Genomic DNA, 23,243 nt, shown 5'->3' with positions numbered 1-23,243 from the left:
TGTCATTTATGTGCACAGCTATTGTGTTTACGTCACTGGAACAGCTTGCAATAAAAGTTTGTAAATCTGAACTTCGGACAGAGCGTGTCCCAAAGTTTTTCCTTTTATTGTCTTGCCAAACTTTTAACATTTCCTGTGACTGAGGTTCTTACTGGCTTCCTGCGGTCATAGTAAACTAGATGGCTAAACTAGATGGTATGTATGTCTCGGTATTAGCGGACGGGAGATCGAGCCTTCACCACTACTTTCGCTCTAAGAGACACTGGCAAAACGCTTGACATGAATGAATAAATGCATCCCGGAGTTGTATTACTCGAGAGAAACAGTGTATTTCAGGCACTTGAAGGAATCATATTTAATAATTTTTGTCAAGTTGTGTCAAGTTCCGCCACCCGTTCGTTGTCGGCAACATTTCAGGGGTTAACGAGCAAAGAATGTGGTGCGTTAATAAGCAGTAGGAATGTTGCGCATTCACGTTCTTCGACCTTAATGGCTGTGTGTGTAAAGTTTGACGATGTACAAGAACAGTCACCGTGTTGATGACCCTGACGGCCCACGGGAAGAACACAGTGTAGCACCAATAACTAAGTCACCTGCCTACAACTTTCTCGACAATTTCGCTGCCAAAAATAAAAATACTTTTCTTTCTTGCTCTTGACAAGCGTAGAAAATTTATCATTTGTTTTTTCTTGTTCTAATATTGCAACTGTCGTTTTAACTTAGTATTTACCTGTTCTAATTCTGTAGCAGTGATATTTTGCTTCGTTCTGTATATGAAGTTTTAATATTATACTTTGTTTTATTCGTAGTTTTAAGTTCTTCTAATTCTTTATTAGCACTTTCCATCGTTTTTTAAGTCTTTAGTCTCAGTTTTCCATATTTTGTATGTATATTGACTTCTTCCTTATACCGCACTTCTTAAATGAGTCACGAGTATAGGAGATCCTTGATTTGGTTTTCTCTAAGAACTTTGTACTCCAGCACAAAACTCTGTGCAAATGTGTCAGAGAATTCCACATTTTAGACCTTACATACTACAGGTGTAATGCTGTGCAGGTGGCAGCAGGGGTGTGCATGCGTGGTTCACCTTGACTACTCTTTGATGACCCTGAAGGCTCACCAACTCTCCTGGATAATCCGATCATCATAACCTCGACAAACTCGGTTATTTGGTCAGTCTAGCAAGGTCTTATACGCCTCGAGGGAGTAAGCGCCATTTTTCCCACCATCTCTGAAGGCAGCATAAATCTCCTAGACAGGAAAATTGCCGCAGCCTCGAAACATAGAATTACCATTAATATAGACTAAGTTAATGATCCTTGTTAGCTCTCTCGTATCTACTGCCAGTTCTATGACGTCTTGCCCTTCCAGATCAAAACATTGCCATAAATTTCATCTACGTGCGTTTTTTTTTTGTGAATTTTGCTAGTGATTTTATAGTTTGATGTAGCGCCTTTAAGAGCCGATCTGATAATTTTTATTTTTAATTAATGTGTACCAGTTGTAGTATGACTTATAAATGTTTAGCGCTCCCCTCCCCCATAAATGTAATAACAATACGAACTCCTGTAGGAGGACATGGAGGCTCTGATGCTCACGTAACTCCAGCAGTGTCATGACCTCCAGGTGTTGCCTCAGCGCGGGTCGACACCCCAGAAAATAATGCCAAGACCCAACTCATCCTTTGCATTTTCGTCCGTCACACCGAACGACGGACCGTTAGGTAAATAAATAGACTGACAGAGAGATAGATGCAGACAGACAGACAAGAGCTCAACTTATTTCAGTTTTTATTAGCCGCCCTTCCTGTCAAGGTATTTCTCCTTTATCTGTGCTGCTTCTCTCTGCTGTGCTGTTCTCGTCTTCACTTTCTTTACCTTTGAACAACCCTCTACCCCCACACTTCCTGCTATTATCATCCCCTCCTCCTTCCCTCCCACATAATCGACGAACTACGTGACGTCTCAGGAGTTGTCTGTTTAGGTTTTGTAAATACTGTGCTGGTGTCTCAACATGTCAAAACCGAGCTATCATACTAGTGCATGGTGTAAGAGGCAAACTTCAGGCGTGGATCAGCGTCTGGCTAGTGGTATGGATTAAATAAATTAGTGACTGATGTTGAAACGGGACTAAATTTAAAGTCGTAAAATTCGCGGATGGCACGAAATTGAGTTTTTATCTATGTCTGAATAGCGCAGTGGTCAGAGACGTGCAAGATGAGTTTCAGGTTTGAGAAGTGCAAAGTAATGTATTTTGAATATAACAATGCCACACGAGTATAAAATGTTTGGAAACAATCTAGCCTAGACAAAAGAAGAGAAAGACCTTGGAGTGGTCATAGGTAATGACCTTAACTTAACAATACATAGCAGCGAGCAGGAAATAAAATGTTAGCTTTCATAGGCAAAAATTTCCAATACAAAACACTAGGTAAAAATTACTGACTAAAGCCAGACTTTACCTGGAATTTGCTGTCCAATACTCATCACCAAATTATGTGATAAAGATGGACATCAGAGGGTAAAAATAAGGACGGAGCTACTGTCTTCACTAAGAAACTGTTTTCGTGAAAGACATCTCAATCGTTATGCTTGTTCTCCCTGAGGTCACAGAGACTACGACTAAATCAGAATCATACCTTTAAGATACTAAACAAATTTGACACTTTAACACGAAGAACTCTTTGAAGTGCAAAATAATTAAATTACGCGAAACAGTGGCAAGAAACTTCGAGGTAAGATGCGCAACACACATGTGGATAAAGAAACTTTTCAGTGGTATTATAGATAGCTGGGAAAGGCTGCCTGCTGACGTTGGCAGTCCTTTATAAATAGGCTGGAAAAGCATTTTACAAATATTGAATGGAGCTAGATGCTAAGCAGAGGTTGTTTGTGGTTACTGGAACCCTAACGACAGACTGAAAGTTCCTTTATCACAACCTATCAACCATGGATCAACCAGGACATAGTATTGACGGAAACATGAGTTGGTTAATGAGACATAGTATGCAGTTTATGATATTTAATTGAGAAATAGTTTCGCGCACGAGGGACTATCAGTTACCTGGTGGGCGAAACGTCTCGATCAAATTGCATAAACGGAATATTATGCATTATTAGTATACTTGTTATTAGAAAACGCCATTCATAACAAACATAAAAATAAGTGTTAGTAGCGTTAGTAATTTTAGTAGTAATTGTAGTGACAGTAGGGTAGTTAGTGATAGTAGTAGTACTAGTAGTAATAGTAGTAGCAGTGGTGGTGGAGGTAGTGGTTGTAGTAAATATCCACTTTTGTTGTTCTGTACATCATGGATATCACCCTCTCTTTTCATGTCGCTTGTGTAGCTGCAGGGAGTGGAGGGTGGAGGGAGAGCCTTTAGTCATACCGTGCCTATATCAACTATTTACTCTGAATTAAAGACAGCTATTTTTTTTTCAAACGTCTGTTCTGTTGAAAAAGTTGAAAATCGTATTATAATATATATATATATATATATATATATATATATATATATATATATATATATATATATATATATATATATATATATATATATATATATATATATATATATTTATTAAGCAAACATACACCTTAAACACGTGATGAAAATGATTCGTAAAAGCTCAAAACCGTAGAGAATGTTCACACATATAAACGTCGACATATGTAGACGTCGACACTTGTACGTGTCGCACCTGTAGACGTCGACACCTGTAGATGTCGACACATGTCGACACACCCCTTGATGTTAAGGGGGATATCTTAGAGAACAAAGGCACAATACCGTGACTGGAAAAATACACAAATAACCCGCACATGGGAGGAAGAAGCTTATGACGACGTTTCGGTCCGACTTTGATCACTGACTGGTCACACTGACACACGAAGGTCAGAGAGCCGGTATATATAAGAGAGGAGGGCAGAGACGAGGCAACGAGTAGAGGAAGAAGGAAATGGAGACAGTAGCGGTAGAGGTAATGCTGGTAGTAGTAGTAGTAGTAGTAGTAGTAGTAGTAGTAGTAGTAGTAGTAGTAGTAGTAATAAAAGAAATCTAAGAAGAAAAGCATGACTACAGGAGAGCTAGTAACCCACGAGGGTGGGGTCAAAAACGCAGGAAAAAAGAATTACAGGACAGATAACTATAGGAGGAGGGGATAAGGATGAGGGGAAGCCTCGAGTGTTGTCAAGTTTGGAACATTTGAGAGTGTGATCAGAAAGGAAGGCATCAACAGAGACAAAGCCTTGGTGGTGGCAGAACAGTTACACAGAAAATGATGCAAGGAACTGGGACTGCCCTCTCCTTCCTCGGATCAAACCTCATCATCTCAGGCACGGCATTACTCTTACGGGTTTATCGCTTCCCCTTGAGCATAACATTAATGTAAGTACTTACCACTTTTGCTTGTTGACGTCAGCAGAGGCTGCCTCCACGTCTGTGGAGGCAGCAGTAGCTCCGTACTGCTGCTGCAGCTGCTGCTGCTTCTGTTGCAGCTGTTGTTGCTTCTTGGAGTTGTCGTATCCACCGCCACCATTTTCTTCCGTATCGCTGAACTTCTCGTACTTAGACATCGTTGCTCGTGGTTTGGTTAGCGTTTACTGTGTGTGTGTGTGTGTGTGTGTGTGTGTGTGTGTGTGTGTGTGTGTGTGTGTGTGTGTGTGTGTGTGTGTGTTTATAAATATATTTAGAAACCTAGTGTTCACTCGATTACTGTGTTCACTTATGGACTGTTTTTTTTTTCAGCTGCCGATAAAATCACTGGTTTTTCAACAACTCAGTTGTCAGTCACCTGGTGTTGGCTAGATCACTCGGTGTTCAGACGCAGGGCGTTCAGTCACCTGGTTTTGGCTAGATCACTCAGTGTTCAGACGCAGGGTGTTCAGTCACCTGGTGTTGGCTAGATCACTCGGTGTTCAGACGCAGGGTGTTCAGTCACCTGGTGTTGGTTAGATCACTCGATGTTCAGACTCAGGGTGTTCAGTCACCTGGTGTTGGCTAGATCACTCGGTGTTAGGTAAGGGGTTGTTAGTGTGAGTCAACACAGCAGTACAATATCTGTAGTCACAAGCAGAGCTGCACTTTTATTTATGCCTGTCTGCTGCTGCTGCTGCTACCACCACCACCACTGGTGCTGTATGCTGCTGCTACCACCACCACTGGCGCTGTCTGTTGCTCCCACCACCACCACCACAACTGGTGCTGTCTGGTGCTGCTACCACCACCACTGGTGCTGTCTGCTGCTGCTACCACCACCACCACTGGTGCTGTCTGCTGCTGCTTCCACCACCACCACTGGTGCTGTCTGCTGCTGCTTCCACCACCACTGGTGCTGTCTGCTGCTGCTGCTACCACCGCTGGTGCTGTCAGTTGCTGCTGCCACCCCTGGTACTGTCTGCTGCTGCTGCTACCACCACTAGTGCTGTCTCTGCTGCTGCTGCTACCACTACTGGTGCTACCACCGCAGATACTCCTCTCTTTGTCCCGCTGGTGTTATTGCAGCTGCTGCTGATACTGCGGAAGCTCTTTCGCTCCTCCACTACTACGTCTTCTGATGACTGGTGGAGCTGGACGCTACAAAATTCTCTCCAGAAATGAATTGGTTCTACCGCGCGGGAGCGGAAACTGTTTTTCTGTGTGGGTGTGGGCGTTCTGTGTGGGTGTGGGAGTCCTTCACAACAGCTGCGGGCTGGCGTCCTGTGCGGGAGCTACAGGTGTGTGCGTGCGGGAAGGACCGCGTGCGGCTGCCTAGTGAGAGGTGGTACTGCACGCGTGTACCACGAGTTGCCGCAAGCAATCTCTAGATGGAGGAGGAAGGGAGGGTATGAGGTTGGGAGGAAGGGAGGGAGAGGGAGGGAGGAGGGAAGCATGAAGAAGTATATAGGGAAGGAGGTTGGCTGGGATGGAGAGAGGAAGGAGATAGGAGGGAAAGGGTGAGGGAGGACGCAGATGTTGGGAGGAAAGGGGTGGGAGGGAGGGAGAGAAGGTTAAAAGGGAGGTCAGGGGTGATGGAAGAAAAAAAAAAAGTTGAGTGATTAAGGAAATGGGAGTAAGATGGGAGGGAGTTGACGAGGAAGTGAAGAGAATGGAGGAGTGGAGGAGGAGATGAGAGAAGAGAAACGCGATGAGAGTGGAAAGAAAAAGATGTGAAAGAAATGCGGGCGAGGAAGAAGTGAAACTGAGGTTCCAGTATATAAACAACAGGTAGTCATGTCTTATAAAGCTCCTCTATATAAACAACAGGTAGTCATGTCTCTTATAAAGCTCCTCTATATAAACAACAGTTAGTCATCTCTCTTATAAAGTTCCTCTATATAAAGAACAGTTAGTCATCTCTCTTATAAAGCTCCTCTATATAAACAACAGGTAGTCATCTCTCTTATAAAGCTCCTCTATATAAACAACAGTTAGTAATCTCTCTTATAAAGCTCCTCTATATAAACAACAGGTAGTCATCTCTCTTATAAAGCTCCTCTATATAAACAACAGGTAGTCATCTCTCTTATAAAGCTCCTCTATATAAACAACAGGTAGTCATCTCTCTTATAAAGCTCCTCTGTATAAACAACAGGTAGTCATGTCTTATAAAGCTCCTCTATATAAACAACAGTTAGTCATGTCTCTTATAAAGCTCCTTTATATAAACAACAGTTAGTCATGTCTCTTATAAAGCTCCTCTGTATAAACAACAGGTAGTCATGTCTTATAAAGCTCCTCTATATAAACAACATTTAGTCATGTCTCTTATAAAGCTCCTCTATATAAACAACAGTTAGTCATGTCTCTTATAAAGCTCCTCTATATAAACAACAGGTAGTCATGTCTCTTATAAAGCTCCTCTATATAAACAACAGGTAGTCATCTCGCTTATAAAGCTCCTCTATATAAATAACAGGTAGTCATCTCTCTTATAAAGCTCCTCTATATAAACAACAGGTAGTCATGTCTTATAAAGCTCCTCTATATAAACAACAGTTAGTCATGTCTCTTATAAAGCTCCTTTATATAAACAACAGGTAGTCATCTCTCTTATAAAGGTTCTCTATATAAACAACAAGTAGTCATCTCGCTTATAAAGCTCCTCTGTATAAACAACAGGTAGTCATCTCACTTATAAAGCTCCTCTATATAAACAAGTAGTCATCTCACTTATAAAGCTCCTCTATATAAACAACAGGTAGCCACCTGATGAAATTCAACGACGTCCGTCTAGTGATTAAAGAACCCAATTTCCATAGACATAAATGTCTTAAATCATCGTTAATCACTATTTCTAACACTATTAAACAGAATAAAGGCAGCTTCGCCATCTCAAAAGTATTAGCAAGAATTCTCATCAAAACAATAAACCTTGACATCACATAGCTGCTACTGCCACTACTACTACTACAACTACTATTACTACTACTTCTACAAGTCCTGCAACGATTATGTTATGCTTTGTATCTCAATCTATACCTATATATATATACCCTCCATGTTCACTGCATTGTTTGTAATGGTTTGACAAAGCTCCTGGAGAGCGAAACGTTGCCACAGTAAAATGTCACATTAGTTGTGCTTGTGTCCTTTTACTTACTTATAAAACTCCTCTATATAAACTAGAGGTAGTCATCTTTCTTATAGACCGTCTCTATATAAACTAAAGGTAGTCACTTTCATGAACCTCTATATAGACTAGACATGATTCTCTCTCTTGTAAACGTGATCTATATAAACTGAAGATGGTCCTCTCTTATGACCCTTTTATATATAAACATGTCCATGTTTCAGTGACTCCCACACCCTGAAACACATCCCATGTCCATGTTTCAGTGACTCCCACACCCTGAAACACATCCCATGTCCATGTTTCAGTGACTCCCACACCCTGAAACACATCCCACGTCCATGTTTCACTGACTCCCACACCCTGAAACACATCCCATGTCCATGTTTCAGTGACTCCCACACCCTGAAACACATCCCATGTCCATGTTTCAGTGACTCACACCCTGAAACACATCCCATATCCATGTTTCAGTGACTCCCACACCCTGAAACACATCCCATGTCCATGTTTCAGTGACTCCCACACCCTGAAACACATCCCATGTCCATGTTTCAGTGACTCCCACACCCTGAAACACATCCCACGTCCATGTTTCAGTGACTCCCACACCCTGAAACACATCCCATGTCCATGTTTCAGTGACTCCCACACCCTGAAACACATCCCACGTCCATGTTTCAGTGACTCCCACACCCTGAAACACATCCCATGTCCATGTTTCAGTGACTCCCACACCCTGAAACACATCCCACGTCCATGTTTCAGTGACTCCCACACCCTGAAACACATCCCATGTCCATGTTTCAGTGACTCCCACACCCTGAAACACATCCCACGTCCATGTTTCAGTGACTCCCACACCCTGAAACACATCCCATGTCCATGTTTCAGTGACTCCCACACCCTGAAACACATCCCATGTCCATGTTTCAGTGACTCCCACACCCTGAAACACATCCCACGTCCATGTTTCAGTGACTCCCACACCCTGAAACACATCCCATGTCCATGTTTCAGTGACTCCCACACCCTGAAACACATCCCACGTCCATGTTTCAGTGACTCCCACACCCTGAAACACATCCCATGTCCATGTTTCAGTGACTCCCACACCCTGAAACACATCCCACGTCCATGTTTCAGTGACTCCCACACCCTGAAACACATCCCATGTCCATGTTTCAGTGACTCCCACACCCTGAAACACATCCCATGTTCATGTTTCAGTGACTCCCACACCCTGAAACACATCCCATGTCCATGTTTCAGTGACTCCCACACCCTGAAACACATCCCATATCCATGTTTCAGTGACTCCCACACCCTGAAACACATCCCATGTCCATGTTTCAGTGACTCCCACACCCTGAAACACATCCCATGTCCATGTTACATGACTCAAACACCCTGAAACACATCCCATGTCCATGTTTCAGTGACTCCCACACCCTGAAACATATCCCATGTCCATGTTTCAGTGACTCCCACACCCTGAAACATATCCCATGTCCATGTTTCAGTGACTCCCACACCCTGAAACACATCCCATGTCCATGTTTCAGTGACTCCCACACCCTGAAACACATCCCATGTCCATGTTTCAGTGACTCCCACACCCTGAAACACATCCCATGTCCATGTTTCAGTGACTCCCACACCCTGAAACACATCCCATGTCCATGTTTCAGTGACTCCCACACCCTGAAACACATCCCATGTCCATGTTTCAGTGACTCCCACACCCTGAAACACATCCCATGTCCATGTTTCAGTGACTCCCACACCCTGAAACACATCCCATGTCCATGTTTCAGTGACTCCCACACCCTGAAACACATCCCATATCCATGTTTCAGTGACTCCCACACCCTGAAACACATCCCACGTCCATGTTTCAGTGATTCCCACACCCTGAAACACATCCCATGTCCATGTTTCAGTGACTCCCACATCCTGAAACACATCCCATGTTCATGTTTCAGTGACTCCCACACCCTGAAACACATCCCATGTCCATGTTTCAGTGACTCCCACACCCTGAAACACATCCCATGTCCATGTTTCAGTGACTCACACCCTGAAACACATCCCATGTCCATGTTACATGACTCAAACACCCTGAAACACATCCCATGTCCATGTTTCAGTGACTCCCACACCCTGAAACATATGCCATGTCCATGTTTCAGTGACTCCCACACCCTGAAACATATCCCATGTCCATGTTTCAGTGACTCCCACACCCTGAAACATATCCCATGTCCATGTTTCAGTGACTCCCACACCCTGAAACACAACCCATGTCCATGTTTTACTGACTCCCACACCATGAAACACATCCCATGTCCATGTTTCAGTGGCTCCCACACCCTGAAACACATCCCATGTCCATGTTTCAGTGACTCAAACACCCTGAAACACATCCCATGTCCATGTTTCAGTGACTCCCACACCCTGAAACACATCCCATGTACATATTTCAGTGACTCCAAACCCTGAAACACATCCCATATCAATGTTTTACTGACTCCCACACCCTGAAACACATCCCATGTCCATGTTTCAGTGACTCCCACACCCTGAAACACATCCCATGTCCATGTTTCAGTGACTCACACCCTGAAACACATCCCATGTACATGTTTCAGTGACTCCCACACCCTGAAACACATCCCATGTCTATGTTTCAGTGACTCACACCCTGAAACACATCCCATGTCCATGTTTCAGTGACTCACACCCTGAAACACATCCCATGTCCATGTTTCAGTGACTCTCACACCCTGAAACACATCCCATGTCTATGTTTCAGTGACTCACACCCTGAAATACATCCCATGTCCATGTTTCAGTGACTCTCACACATCCCATGTCCATGTTTCAGTGACTCTCACACCCTGAAACACATCCCATGTCCATGTTTCAGTGACTCACACCCTGAAACACATCCCATGTCCATGTTTCAGTGACTCCCACACCCTGAAACACATCCCATGTCTATGTTTCAGTGACTCACACCCTGAAACACATCCCATGTCCATGTTTCAGTGACTCACACCCTGAAACACATCCCATGTCCATGTTTCAGTGACTCCCACAACCTGAAACACATCCCATGTCCATGTTTCAGTGACTCCCAAACCCTGAAACACATCCCATGTTCATGTTTCAGTGACTCACACCCTGAAACACATCCCATGTCCATGTTTCAGTGACTCACACCCTGAAACACATCCCATGTCCATGTTTCAGTGACTCACACCCTGAAACACATCCCATGTCCATGTTTCAGTGACTCACACCCTGAAACACATCCCATGTCCATGTTTCAGTGACTCACACCCTGAAACACATCCCATGTCCATGTTTCAGTGACTCACACCCTGAAACACATCATCTGTCATGTAAAACTCGTGTAAGTGTTGCAAATTCATAAACAGATTTATACAACAACAAAATATAAACATATTTAAAACATTACACACAAATTTAATATTACCTCGATTTCCAATACACAAAAAATGTGAATTTTCATGATTTTTTTTCAATTTTGTTTTTGGAATTATGTACTGTATATAATCGTGTGAGGGGAGGGGGAATGGTTGACTTTTATTGGTTTCGAAAACATGCTGCAGGTGCTAGCCTTGTATAAGTTAAAGGATAAAATATGAAGGTTTGAAGCCGATCCGATGAGACATTGTCAATGTGTCGCACAGAAACGAAGATCCAACTTTGTTGGTTAAACTGGCATCTTCGTAAACCAAAATAAACCGAAATCTTCCTCTCGAAAAGGTGCACCAGTGTAGAAAGTTTAAAGCCGATCAGTGGAGAGATTCTCCAGTCATTGTACAGAAATTAGCCCAAATTTACTTAATATGTTAGAAAATTGGCAGATGTCTACATACACAGTCAGAAAAAATTCAAACCTTCCTCTATGTCAGATACATCAGCACTAAAAGTTGGAAGCCGATCAGAAAAGACATTCCTATGTTATCACAAGGGAACTTTGGGGGAATAAACAAATGCATAAATCTGAAAACTAATGGTATAATGGCTGATGAAATTATAGGCGTTTCCTCTCTGAGGATACCTAATGAAACCATAGGTAATCCCACTAGGGGGATACCTAATAATAAAAGCGTAAGGAGTAGAAAGAGAAGGAAATGAAAAATATTATTGAATAATAGGTCTGAGAAGAGAAGAAAATCGTAGTAGTAATTTGTAGAGGTGAAGAGAATGAAGCAGAGAAATATAAAGATAAAGGATAAGAAGAGGAGAAAAAAAGGAGGAAGACGAGGAGGAAGACGAGGAGGAGGAAGACGAGGAAGAAGACGAGGAGGAGGAGAAGGAGGAGGAGAAGGAGGAAGAGGAGGAGGAGGAGAAGGAGGAGGAGAAGGAGGAGGAGGAGGAGGAGGAGAAGGAGGAGGAGGAGGAGGAGGAGGAGGAGGAGGAGGAGGAGGAGGAGGAGGAGGAGGAGGAGGAGGAGGAGGAGGAGAAGGAGGAGGAGAAGGAGGAGGAGGAAAAAGTTAGTTGGAAGCACATGAACAATAACTGTCGTAGTTAGCAGTATGCCAAAAGGAAACAAAAAAATATTAAGAAAACGTAGAAATTAGGAAGGGGTGAGAGAGAGAGAGAGAGAGAGAGAGAGAGAGAGAGAGAGAGAGAGAGAGAGAGAGAGAGAGAGAGAGAGAGAGAGAGAGAGAGAGAGAGAGAGACAGACAGACAGACAGACAGACCAGGATAAACATGGACACATACGCACTTTAAAAAACGAAGATCAAGAAAAACTAAAACAATAAAGAGAAACAGATGGGGTTTAAAGGATTAATTAAAACGATACAATAATAATGGCAGCCTTGAGGTTGTATACTTAATATATCATTGTGATGAACGATAAATTGAAGACCAGAAGCGTGAAATGGATTTTCCTGCCTTTGTGTATAACACAACCACCTCCACCTCCTCCTCCACCTCCACCTCCTCCACCTCCTCCTCCACCTCCTCCTCCACCTCCTCCTCCTCCACTTCCTCCTCCTCCTTCTCCTCCTTCAACTCCTTCTCTTCCTCTTTATGTTTCTCTTCGTCGTCCTCCTTCCTCTTCCTGACGGATTTTGGGGTCCTAGTGTTTTCTGCCTCTTATCTTAAGATGTCACAGCTGGTGCTGACATAGCTAGTGCTGACACAGGTGGTGTTAACATCAATGCACTTTCCTTCACTAGCATCAATACACCTTCCTTCACTAGCATCAATAAACCTTCATTCACAGTGTCAAGACACCTTCCTTCACTAGTATCAATACACCATCCTTCACTAGCATCAATACACCTTCCTTCACTAGCATCAATACACCTTCCTTCACAGTGTCAAGGCACCTTCCTTCACTAGTATCAATACACCATCCTTCACTAGCATCAATACACCTTCCTTCACTAGCATCAATACACCTTCCTTCACAGTGTCAAGGCACCTTCCTTCACTAGTATCAATACACCATCCTTCACTAGCATCAATACACCTTCCTTCACTAGCATCACTACACCTTCCTTCACTAGCATCAATACACCTTCCTTCACAGTGACAAGACACCTTCCTTCACAGTGTCAAGGCACCTTCTTTCACTAGCATCAATACACCTTCCTTCACTAGCATTATTACACATTCCTTCACAATATCAAGGCATCTTCCTTCACAGTGTCAAGGTGCCTTCCTTCACTAGCATAATTACACCTTCCTTCAAAATATCAAGATATCTTCCTTCACAGTGTCAAGGCACCTTCCTTCATTAGCATCAATGCACCTTCCTTCACAGCGTCAAGGCACCCTCCTTCACAGTGCCAAGGCACCTTCCTTCACAGTGTCAAGGCACCATACTGCAGTGTCAAGGCACCTTCCATCATTCACAGTGTCAAGGCACCCTCCTAAGCAGTGTCAAGGCACCTTCCTTCACAGTGTCAAGGTACCTTCCTTCACAGTGTCAAGGCACCCTCCTTTACAGTGTCAAGGCACACTCCTTCACAGTGTCAAGGCACCCTCATTCGCAGTGTCAAGGCACCATCCTTCACAGTGTCAAGGCACCCTCCTTTACAGTATCAAGGCACCCTTCTTCACAGTGTCAAGGCACCCACCTTCACAGTGTCAAGTCACCTTCCTTCACAGTGTCAAGGTACCATCCTGCACAGTGTCAAGGCACCCTCATTCACAGTGTCAAGGCACACTCCTTCGCAGTGCCAAGGCACCCTCCTTTACAGTGTCAAGGCACTTTCCTTCACAGTATCAAGGCACCCTCCTTTACAGTGTCAAGGTACCATCCTTCACAGTGTCAAGGCACCCTCCTGTACAGTGTCAAGGCACCCTCTACAGTGTCAAGGCACCCTCCTTCACAGTGTCAAGACACCCTCCTTCCCGGTGTCAAGGCACCTTTCTTCACAATGTCAAGGCACTCTCCTTCACAGTGTCAAGGCACCATCCTTCACAGTGTCAAGGCACCCTTCTTCACAATGTCAAGGCACTCTCCTTTGCAGTGTCAGGGCACCATCCTTCGTAGTGTCAAGGCACCCTCCTTTACAGTGTAAAGGCACTTTCCTTCACAGTGTCAAGGCACCCTCCGTCACAGTGTCAAGGCACCATCCTTCACAGTGTCAAGGCACCATCCTTCAGTGTCAAGTCACCCTCCTTTACAGTGTCAAGGCATCTTCCTTCACAGTGTCAAGGCACCCTCCGTCACAGTGTCAAGTCACCCTCCTTCACAGTGCCAAGTCACCCTCCTTTACAGTGTCAAGGCATCTTCCTTCACAGTGTCAAGGCACCATCCTTCACAGTGTCAAGTCACCCTCCTTCACAGTGTCAAGTCACCCTCCTTCACAGTGTCAAGTCACCCTCCTTCACAGTGTCAAGGCACCCTCCGTCACAGTGTCAAGGCACCATCCTTCACAGTGTCTAGGCACCATACTTTACAGTGTCAAGGCACCCTCCGTCACAGTGTCAAGGCACCATCCTTCACAGTGTCAAGGTACCATCCTTCACAGTGTCAAGGCACCATCCTTCACAGTGTCAAGGCATCTTCCTTCACAGTGTCAAGGCATCTTCCTTCACAGTGTCAAGGCACCATCCTTCATAGTGTCAAGGCACCCTCCGTCACAGTGTCAAGGCACCATCCTTCACAGTGTCAAGGCACCATCCTTCACAGAATCAAGGCACCCTCCGTCACAGTATCAAGGCACCACCCTTCACAGTGTCAAAGCACCCTCCGTCACAGTGTCAAGGCCCCATCCTTCACAGTGTCAAGGCACCATCCTTCACAGTGTCAAGGCACCATCCTTCACAGTATCAAGGCACCCTCCGTCACAGTATCAAGGCACCACCCTTCACAGTGTCAAGGCACCCTCCGTCACAGTGTCAAGGCACCATCCTTCACAGTGTCAAGGCACCATCCTTCACAGTGTCAAGGCACCCTCCGTCACAGTGTCAAGGCACCATCCTTCACAGTGTCAAGGCACCATCCGTCACAGTGTCAAGGCATCTTCCTTCACAGTGTCAAGGCACCCTCCGTCACAGTGTCAAGGCACCCTCTGTCACAGTGTCAAGGCACCCTCCGTCACAGTGTCAAGGCACCATCCTTCACAGTGTCAAGGCACCATCCTTCACAGTGTCAAGGCACCATCCGTCACAGTGTCAAGGCACCCTCCGTCACAGTGTCAAGGCACCCTCCGTCACATTTTCAAGGCACCATCCTTCACAGTGTCAAGGAACCATCCTTCACAGTGTCAAGGCACCATCCTTCACAGTGTCAAGGCACCATCCGTCACAGTGTCAAGGCACCCTCCGTCACAGTGTCAAGGCACCCTCCGTCACAGTGTCAAGGCACCATCCTTCACAGTGTCAAGGCACCATCCTTCACAGTGTCAAGGCACCATCCTTCGCAGTGTCAAGGCACCATCCGTCACAGTGTCAAGGCGCCCTCCGTCGCAGTGTCAAGGCACCCTCCGTCACAGTGTCAAGGCACCCTCCGTCGCAGTGTCAAGGCACCCTCCGTCACAGTGTCAAGGCACCATCCTTCACAGTGTCAAGACACCCTCCGTCGCAGTGTCAAGGCACCCTCCGTCACAGTGTCAAGGCACTATCCTTCACAGTGTCAAGGCACCATCCGTCACAGTGTCAAGGCACCCTCCGTCACAGTGTCAAGGCACCCTCCATCACAGTGTCAAGGCACCCTCCGTCGCAGTGTCAAGGCACCCTCCGTCACAGTGTCAAGGCACCCTCCGTCGCAGTGTCAAGGCACCCTCCATCACAGTGTCAAGGCACCATCCTTCACAGTGTCAAGGCACCCTCCGTTGCAGTGTCAAGGCACCCTCCGTCACAGTGTCAAGGCACCCTCCGTCACAGTGTCAAGGCACCATCCTTCAGAGTGTCAAGGCACCATCCGTCACAGTGTCAAGGCACCCTCCGTCACAGTGTCAAGGCACCCTCCGTCACAGTGTCAAGGCACCCTCCGTCACAGTGTCAAGGCACCTTCCTTCACAGTGTCAAGGCACCCTCCGTCACTTTGTCAAGGCACCCTCCGTCACAGTGTCAAGGCACCATCCGTCACAGTGTCAAGGCACCCTCCGTCACAGTGTCAAGGCACCCTCCGTCACAGTGTCAAGGCACCATCCGTCACAGTGTCAAGGCACCATCCGTCACAGTGTCAAGGCACCCTCCGTCACAGTGTCAAGGCACCCTCCGTCACAGTGTCAAGGCACCATCCGTCACAGTGTCAAGGCACCCTCCGTCACAGTGTCAAGGCACCCTCCGTCACAGTGTCAAGGCACCCTCCGTCACAGTGTCAAGGCACCATCCGTCACAGTGTCAAGGCACCCTCCGTCACAGTGTCAAGGCACCCTCCGTCACAGTGTCAAGGCACCCTCCGTCACAGTGTCAAGGCACCATCCGTCACAGTGTCAAGGCACCATCCGTCACAGTGTCAAGGCACCCTCCGTCACAGTGTCAAGGCACCCTCCGTCACAGTGTCAAGGCACCCTCCGTCACAGTGTCAAGGCACCCTCCGTCACAGTGTCAAGGCACCATCCGTCACAGTGTCAAGGCACCATCCGTCACAGTGTCAAGGCACCCTCCGTCACAGTGTCAAGGCACCCTCCGTCACAGTGTCAAGGCACCCTCCGTCACAGTGTCAAGGCACCATCCATCACAGTGTCAAGGCACCATCCGTCACAGTGTCAAGGCACCCTCCGTCACAGTGTCAAGGCACCCTTCGTCACAGTGTCAAGGCACCATCCGTCACAGTGTCAAGGCACCATCCGTCACAGTGTCAAGGCACCATCCGTCACAGTGTCAAGGCACCCTCCGTCACAGTGTCAAGGCACCCTCCGTCACAGTGTCAAGGCACCATCCGTCACAGTGTCAAGGCACCCTCCGTCACAGTGTCAAGGCACCATCCGTCACAGTGTCAAGGCACCCTCCGTCACAGTGTCAAGGCACCATCCGTCACAGTGTCAAGGCACCATCCGTCACAGTGTCAAGGCACCATCCATCACAGTGTCAAGGCACAATCCTTCACAGTGTCAAGGCACCCTCCGTCACAGTGTCAAGGCACCCTCCGTCACAGTGTCAAGGCACCCTCCGTCACAGTGTCAAGGCACCATCCGTCACAGTGTCAAGGCACCCTCCGTCACAGTGTCAAGGCACCATCCGTCACAGTGTCAAGGCACCCTCCGTCACAGTGTCAAGGCACCATCCGTCACAGTGTCAAGGCACCATCCGTCACAGTGTCAAGGCACCATCCGTCACAGTGTCAAGGCACCCTCCGTCACAGTGTCAAGGCACCATCCGTCACAGTGTCAAGGCACCATCCGTCACAGTGTCAAGGCACCATCCTTCACAGTGTCAAGGCACCATCCGTCACAGTGTCAAGGCACCCACCGTCACAGTGTCAAGGCACCATCCTTCATCTTTGAAGGTAGCTGAAACAGAAGCTTGAGGTTTATTACCCATGCAGTGTCTCTCCTTCAGTCCCAGGGTGAAGGGCTCTTGATCTAAAGAACTGGAGCTACCATTCTACCAGTGACACACGTGCAGATTTGAACGCTTCCTGTTTCTCCACAGCTACTGCCTTGCCAGACGTATTATGGCCTTTTTTGTTTGGCCTTTTTCTGTGAATGTAAACATTTTGGGAGGTATGTAAGAAACTAACCTAATTGAACGTGAAAAAAGTGTAATGTGACTTCACAGAAAGCGTTCAGAAATAAACGTTGAGAGCAGCGTTGAGAGGAATTAGTGGAGCAAAATGAAGTTATGTGGAGTGCGTTGACACAGTGACCTCCCGAAGTTGTTACACTCCGTCGCGATTGGCACTGTCTTCCGTTTCACGATGAAGTGGGGCTTTACAAAGTTCTTATATTCAATAGTCACACACACACACACACACACACACACACACACACACACACACACACACACACACACACACACACACACACACACACATACACACACACACAGGGAGCAGAGGCGCTATGTGTACCCCTAACAACAATATTCAATACATCTATCGAAACAGGGAGATTGCCTGAGGCATGGAAGACAGCAAATGTAGTCCCAATCTTTAAAAAAGGAGACAGACATGAAGCATTAAACTACAGACCAGTGTCACTGACATGTATATTATGCAAAATCATGGAGAAGATTATCAGGAGAAGAGTGGTGGAACACCTAGAAAGGAATGATCTCATCAACAGCAGCCAACATGGTTTCAGGGACGGGAAATCCTGTGTCACAAACCTACTGGAGTTCTATGACATGGTGACAGCAGTAAGACAAGAGAGAGGGGTGGGTGGATTGCATATTCTTGGACTGCAAAAAGGCGTTTGACACAGTTCCACACAAGAGATTGGTGCAAAAACTGGAGGACCAAGCAGGGATAACAGGGAAGGCACTACAATGGATCAGGGAATACTTGTCAGGAAGACAGCAGCGAGTCATGGTACGTGGCGAGGTGTCAGAGTGGGCACCTGTGACCAGCGGGGTCCCACAGGGGTCAGTCCTAGGACCAGTGCTGTTTCTGGTATTTGTGAATGACATGACGGAAAGGATAGACTCTGAGGTGTCCCTGTTTGCAGATGACGTGAAGTTGATGAGAAGAATTCACTCGATCGAAGACCAGGCAGAACTACAAAGGGACCTGGACAGGCTGCAGACCTGATCCAGCAATTGGCTCCTGGAGTTCAATCCCACCAAGTGCAAAGTCATGAAGATTGGGGAAGGGCAAACAAGACCGCAGACGGAGTACAGTCTAGGGGGCCAGAGACTACAAACCTCACTCAAGGAAAAAGATCTTGGGGTGAGTATAACACCAGGCACATCTTCTGAAGCGCACATCAACCAAATAACTGCTGCAGCATATGGACGCCTAGCAAACCTCAGAACAGCATTCTGACATCTTAATAAGGATTCGTTCAGGACCCTGTACACCGTGTACGTTAGGCCCATATTGGAGTATGCGGCACCAGTTTGGAACCCACACCTAGCCAAACACGTAAAGAAACTAGAGAAAGTGCAAAGGTTTGCAACAAGACTAGTCCCAGAGCTAAGAGGTATGTCCTACGAGGAGAGGTTAAGGGAAATCAACCTGACGACACTGGAGGACAGGAGAGATAGGGGGGACATGATAACGACATACAAAATACTGAGAGGAATTGACAAGGTGGACAAAGACAGGATGTTCCAGTTGGAAGTTGAAGACACAGATGAATCACAGGGATGTTAGGAAGTATTTCTTCAGCCACAGAGTAGTCAGTAAGTGGAATAGTTTGGGAAGCGATGTAGTGGAGGCAGGATCCATACATAGCTTTAAACAGAGGTATGATAAAGCTCACGGCTCAGGGAGAGTGACCTAGTAGCGATCAGTGAAGAGGCGGGGCCAGGAGCTCGGACTCTACCCCCGCAACCTCAACTAGGTGAGTACAACTAGGTGAGTACACACACACACACACACACACACACACACACACACACACACACACACACAACCATCCCCAGAACCCCCCAACCAACCACACTATCCCAACACAAACCACAATCCACACCTTCAGCTCCTACCCAACACTCAGCTATGGAATCCCACAGTACACTGCCAGGTTCCCCACCCTCACAGACTACCCAAAACACAGTGTTAGAGAGGAAACTGAAGGTATGGTACACCAACGCTGATGGAATAACAAATAAGTGAGAGAAGTGGCACGAAATAGTCAAAGAGGCATCACCGGACATCATAGCTCTAACAGAAATCGAGCTCACAGGTATGATAACGGATGCCAACTTTCCAACGGGATATCAGAGCGTGAGGAAAGACAGAGTGAACAAAGGGGGTGGAGGAGTGGCACTGCTGATCAACAACCGATGGGATTTTAATGAGCTGGATAGAGGAGACAGAGGAGAAGCAAGAGATTACATAGTAGGAACGCTTCAGTCTGGAGGTCCTCAGGTGGTAATTGCAGTGATGTATAACGCACCATAGAACAACAGGAGGCCAAAGCAAGAGTATGATGAGAGTAATAGAGCGATGGTTGACACACTGGCTGAAGTGGCCAGAAGGTCTCATGCGAGCTGGGCAAAGCTACTGATCATGGGTGACTTCAACCACAAGGAAATCGATTGGGAGAGCTTCGAGCCACATGGGGGCCACGAAACGTGGAGGGCTAAGATGATGGAGGTGGTACTGGAAAACTTCGTGTACAAACACGTAAGGGACACTACCAGAGAGAGAGAGGAGAGGATGAACCAGCGAGACTGGACCTAGTATTCACCTTGAGTAGTGCAGATATTGAGTACATCACATATGAAAAACCCCTTTTGGCTAGCGATCATGTGGTTTTATGATTCGAATTCACAGTAGAGTTACAAGTGAAGGGGGAAGCAGGAAGAGCCGGAAGAATGAAGCCAAACTACAAGAAATGGGACTACGCGGGAATGAGACAGAGAACTGGCAGGGAAGTCAGTAAACGAGATGATGGAATATGTAACAACAATATGCAAGGAAGCTGAGGAGAGTTTTGTACCCAAGGGAAGCAGGAATAATGAAAAAGCCAGGATGAGCCCGTGGTTCACCCAAAGGTGCAGGGAGGCCAAAACCAAGTGTGCTAGGGAATGGAAGAAGTACAGAAGGCAAAGGACTCAGTCGTACAGCCAGAAATGAATATGCACAGGTAAGAAGGGAGGCCCAACGACAATATGAAAATTACATAGAAGCGAAAGCCAAATCTGACCCGAAGCTGTTGTACAGCCACATCAGCAGGAAAACAACAATCAATGACCAAGTAATCAGGCTAAGGAAGGAAGGAGGAGAGCTCACAAGAAACGACCGTTAAGTATGTGAGGAACTCAACATGAGATTCAAAGAAGTGTTCACAGAGGAGACAGAAGGGACTCCAAAGGGACGGAGAGGTGGGGTACACCACCAAGTGTTGGATACAGTACACACAGCAGAGGAAGAAGTGAAGAGGCTTCTGTGTGAGCTAGATATCTCAAAGGTTATGGGGCCGGATAACATCTCTCCATGGGTCCTGAGAGAGGGAGCAGAGGCGCTTTGTGCACCCCTAACAACAATATTCAACACATCTATCGAGACAGGGAGATTACCTGAGGTATGGAAGACAGCAAATGTAGTACCAAATTTTAAAAAAGGAGACAGACATGAAGCACCAGTGTCACTGACATGTATAGTATGCAAAGTCATGGAGAAGATTATCAGGAGAAGAGTGGCAGAACAAATAGAAAGGAATGAGCTTATCAACAACAGCCAACCCGGTTTCAGGGACGGGAAATCCTGTGTCACAAACCTACTGGAGTTCTATGACAGGGTGACAACAGTAAGACAAAAGAGAGAAGGGTGGGTAGATCGCATTTTCTTGGACTGTAAGAAGGCGTTTGACACAATTGCACACAAGAGATTAGTGCAAAAACTGGAGGACCAGGCAGGGATAACAGGGAAGGCACTGCAATGGATCAGGGAATACTTGTCAGGAAGACAGCAGCTAGTCATGGTACGCGGCGAAGTGTCAGAGTGGATGCTTGTGACGAGTGGGGTTCCAGAGGGGTCAGTCCTAGGACCAGTGCTGTTTCTGGTATTTGTGAACATGATGGAAGGAATAGACTCCGAAGTGTCCCTGATTGCAGATGATGTGAAGTTGATGAGAAGAATTCAATCGGACGAGTACCAGGCAGAACTACAAAGGGATCTGAACAGGCTGCAGGCCTGGTGCAGCAATTGGCTCCAAGTGCAAGGTCATGAAGATTGGGGAAGGACAAAGAAGACAGCAGACGGAGTACAGTCTAGGGGGCCAGAGACTACAAACCTCGCTCAAGGAAAAAGATCTTGGGGTGAGTATAACACTAGGCGCATCTCCTGAGGCGCCCATCAACCAAATAACTGCTGCAGCATATGGGCGCCTGGCAAACCTCAGAACAGCATTCCGCCATCTTAATAAATAAGGAATCGTTCAGGACCCTGTATGCTGTGTACGTTAGGCCCATATTGGAGTATGCGGAACCAGTTTGGAACCCACACCTAGCCAAGCACGTAAAGAAACTAGAGAAAGTGCAAAGGCTTGCAGCGAGACTAGTCCCAGAGCTAAGGGGTATGTCCTGCGAGGAGAGGTTAAGGGAAATCGATCTGACGACACTGGAGGACAGGAGAGATAGGGGGGACATGATATCGACATATAAAATACTGAGAGGAATTGACAAGGTGGACAGAGATAGAATGTTCCAGAGATGGGACACAGCAACAAGGAGACGCAGTTGGAAGTTGAAGACACAGATGAATCACAAGGATGTTAGAAAGTATTTCTTCAGTCACAGAGTAATCAGGAAGTGGAACAGTTTGTCAAGCGATGTAATGGGAGCAGGATCTATACAAAGCTTTAAGAAGAAGTATGATAAAGGTCATGGTGCAGGGAGAGTGGCCCAGTAGTGGCCAGTGAAGAGGCCGGCCAGGAGCTATGACTCGACTCCTGCAACCACAACTAGTTGAGTACACACACTTTCCAGCGAGTTTCTTAACAATTCTATTCCTGTAGGATTTCTTTTCCTATTTACTAGTCTAAAAATTTTCCTCAACAGACTAAATAACGAGAAAGAGAAGACTGTGGACTGTGTAAATTGCTAATTCTAACCAAGTAACTAATTTACGTAAATCACAAGGATGTTAAATAACTGAACAAATTATTATTATAAAAGTTATGCAAGAAAAAAAGTCTGAAACTCTGTAAAAGTTATTAATGAAAATTACTTTTATGTTAAATTAAAGTGAAACTGTTTATCGGTGAAAAGTTAAATAGACGTTATAATGAGGTTTATGTTTAAATTCTCAGCATTAAGACATTAAATTCTCAACTCTGAAGCATTAATTTCTTAGCATTAAATTTTAAACATAAAACCATTAAATTCTCAACATTAGGACATTAAATTCACGGGTTTAGAACATTAAATTCTCGGGTTTTAAACATTATAATCTCAATATTAGAATGTTGAATTCACGGTTGAGGTGCAAAAGGAGATTATTCTCTCTTTCTTGAACATTTTAGTTACAATGTTTCCGGTTTGATGCTCGTGTGTACTGCACGTCAACATTCACACTTACTGAATATCAAAATGGTATACAATACCGACAGGTATTGTATACCTGTCGGTATTGTATAC

The 23,243-nt window shown here is 45.9% G+C and overlaps 2 protein-coding genes across 9 annotated transcripts in view; one reads left to right on the top strand and one right to left on the bottom strand.

The window, feature by feature from the left end:
* The window catches only part of LOC128690729 (carbohydrate sulfotransferase 3-like), a 330,456-nt gene extending 325,854 nt beyond the window's left edge, over positions 1-4,602 (bottom strand). Inside the window, exon 1 of the mRNA XM_070088218.1 lies at positions 4,400-4,602. Coding sequence (XP_069944319.1) covers positions 4,400-4,575 — 176 coding nt within the window. The 5' untranslated portion in view covers positions 4,576-4,602. The remainder of the gene's footprint in view (positions 1-4,399) is intronic.
* LOC128690841 (solute carrier family 35 member G1) overlaps positions 1-23,243 on the top strand; it is a 380,509-nt gene that overhangs the window by 287,080 nt on the left and 70,186 nt on the right. The window lies entirely within an intron of this gene.

This window comes from Cherax quadricarinatus, chromosome 24 (assembly GCF_038502225.1).
Source record: "Cherax quadricarinatus isolate ZL_2023a chromosome 24, ASM3850222v1, whole genome shotgun sequence".
Lineage (NCBI taxonomy): Eukaryota > Metazoa > Arthropoda > Malacostraca > Decapoda > Parastacidae > Cherax > Cherax quadricarinatus.
This window is presented reverse-complemented; position numbering and strand designations above follow the sequence as displayed.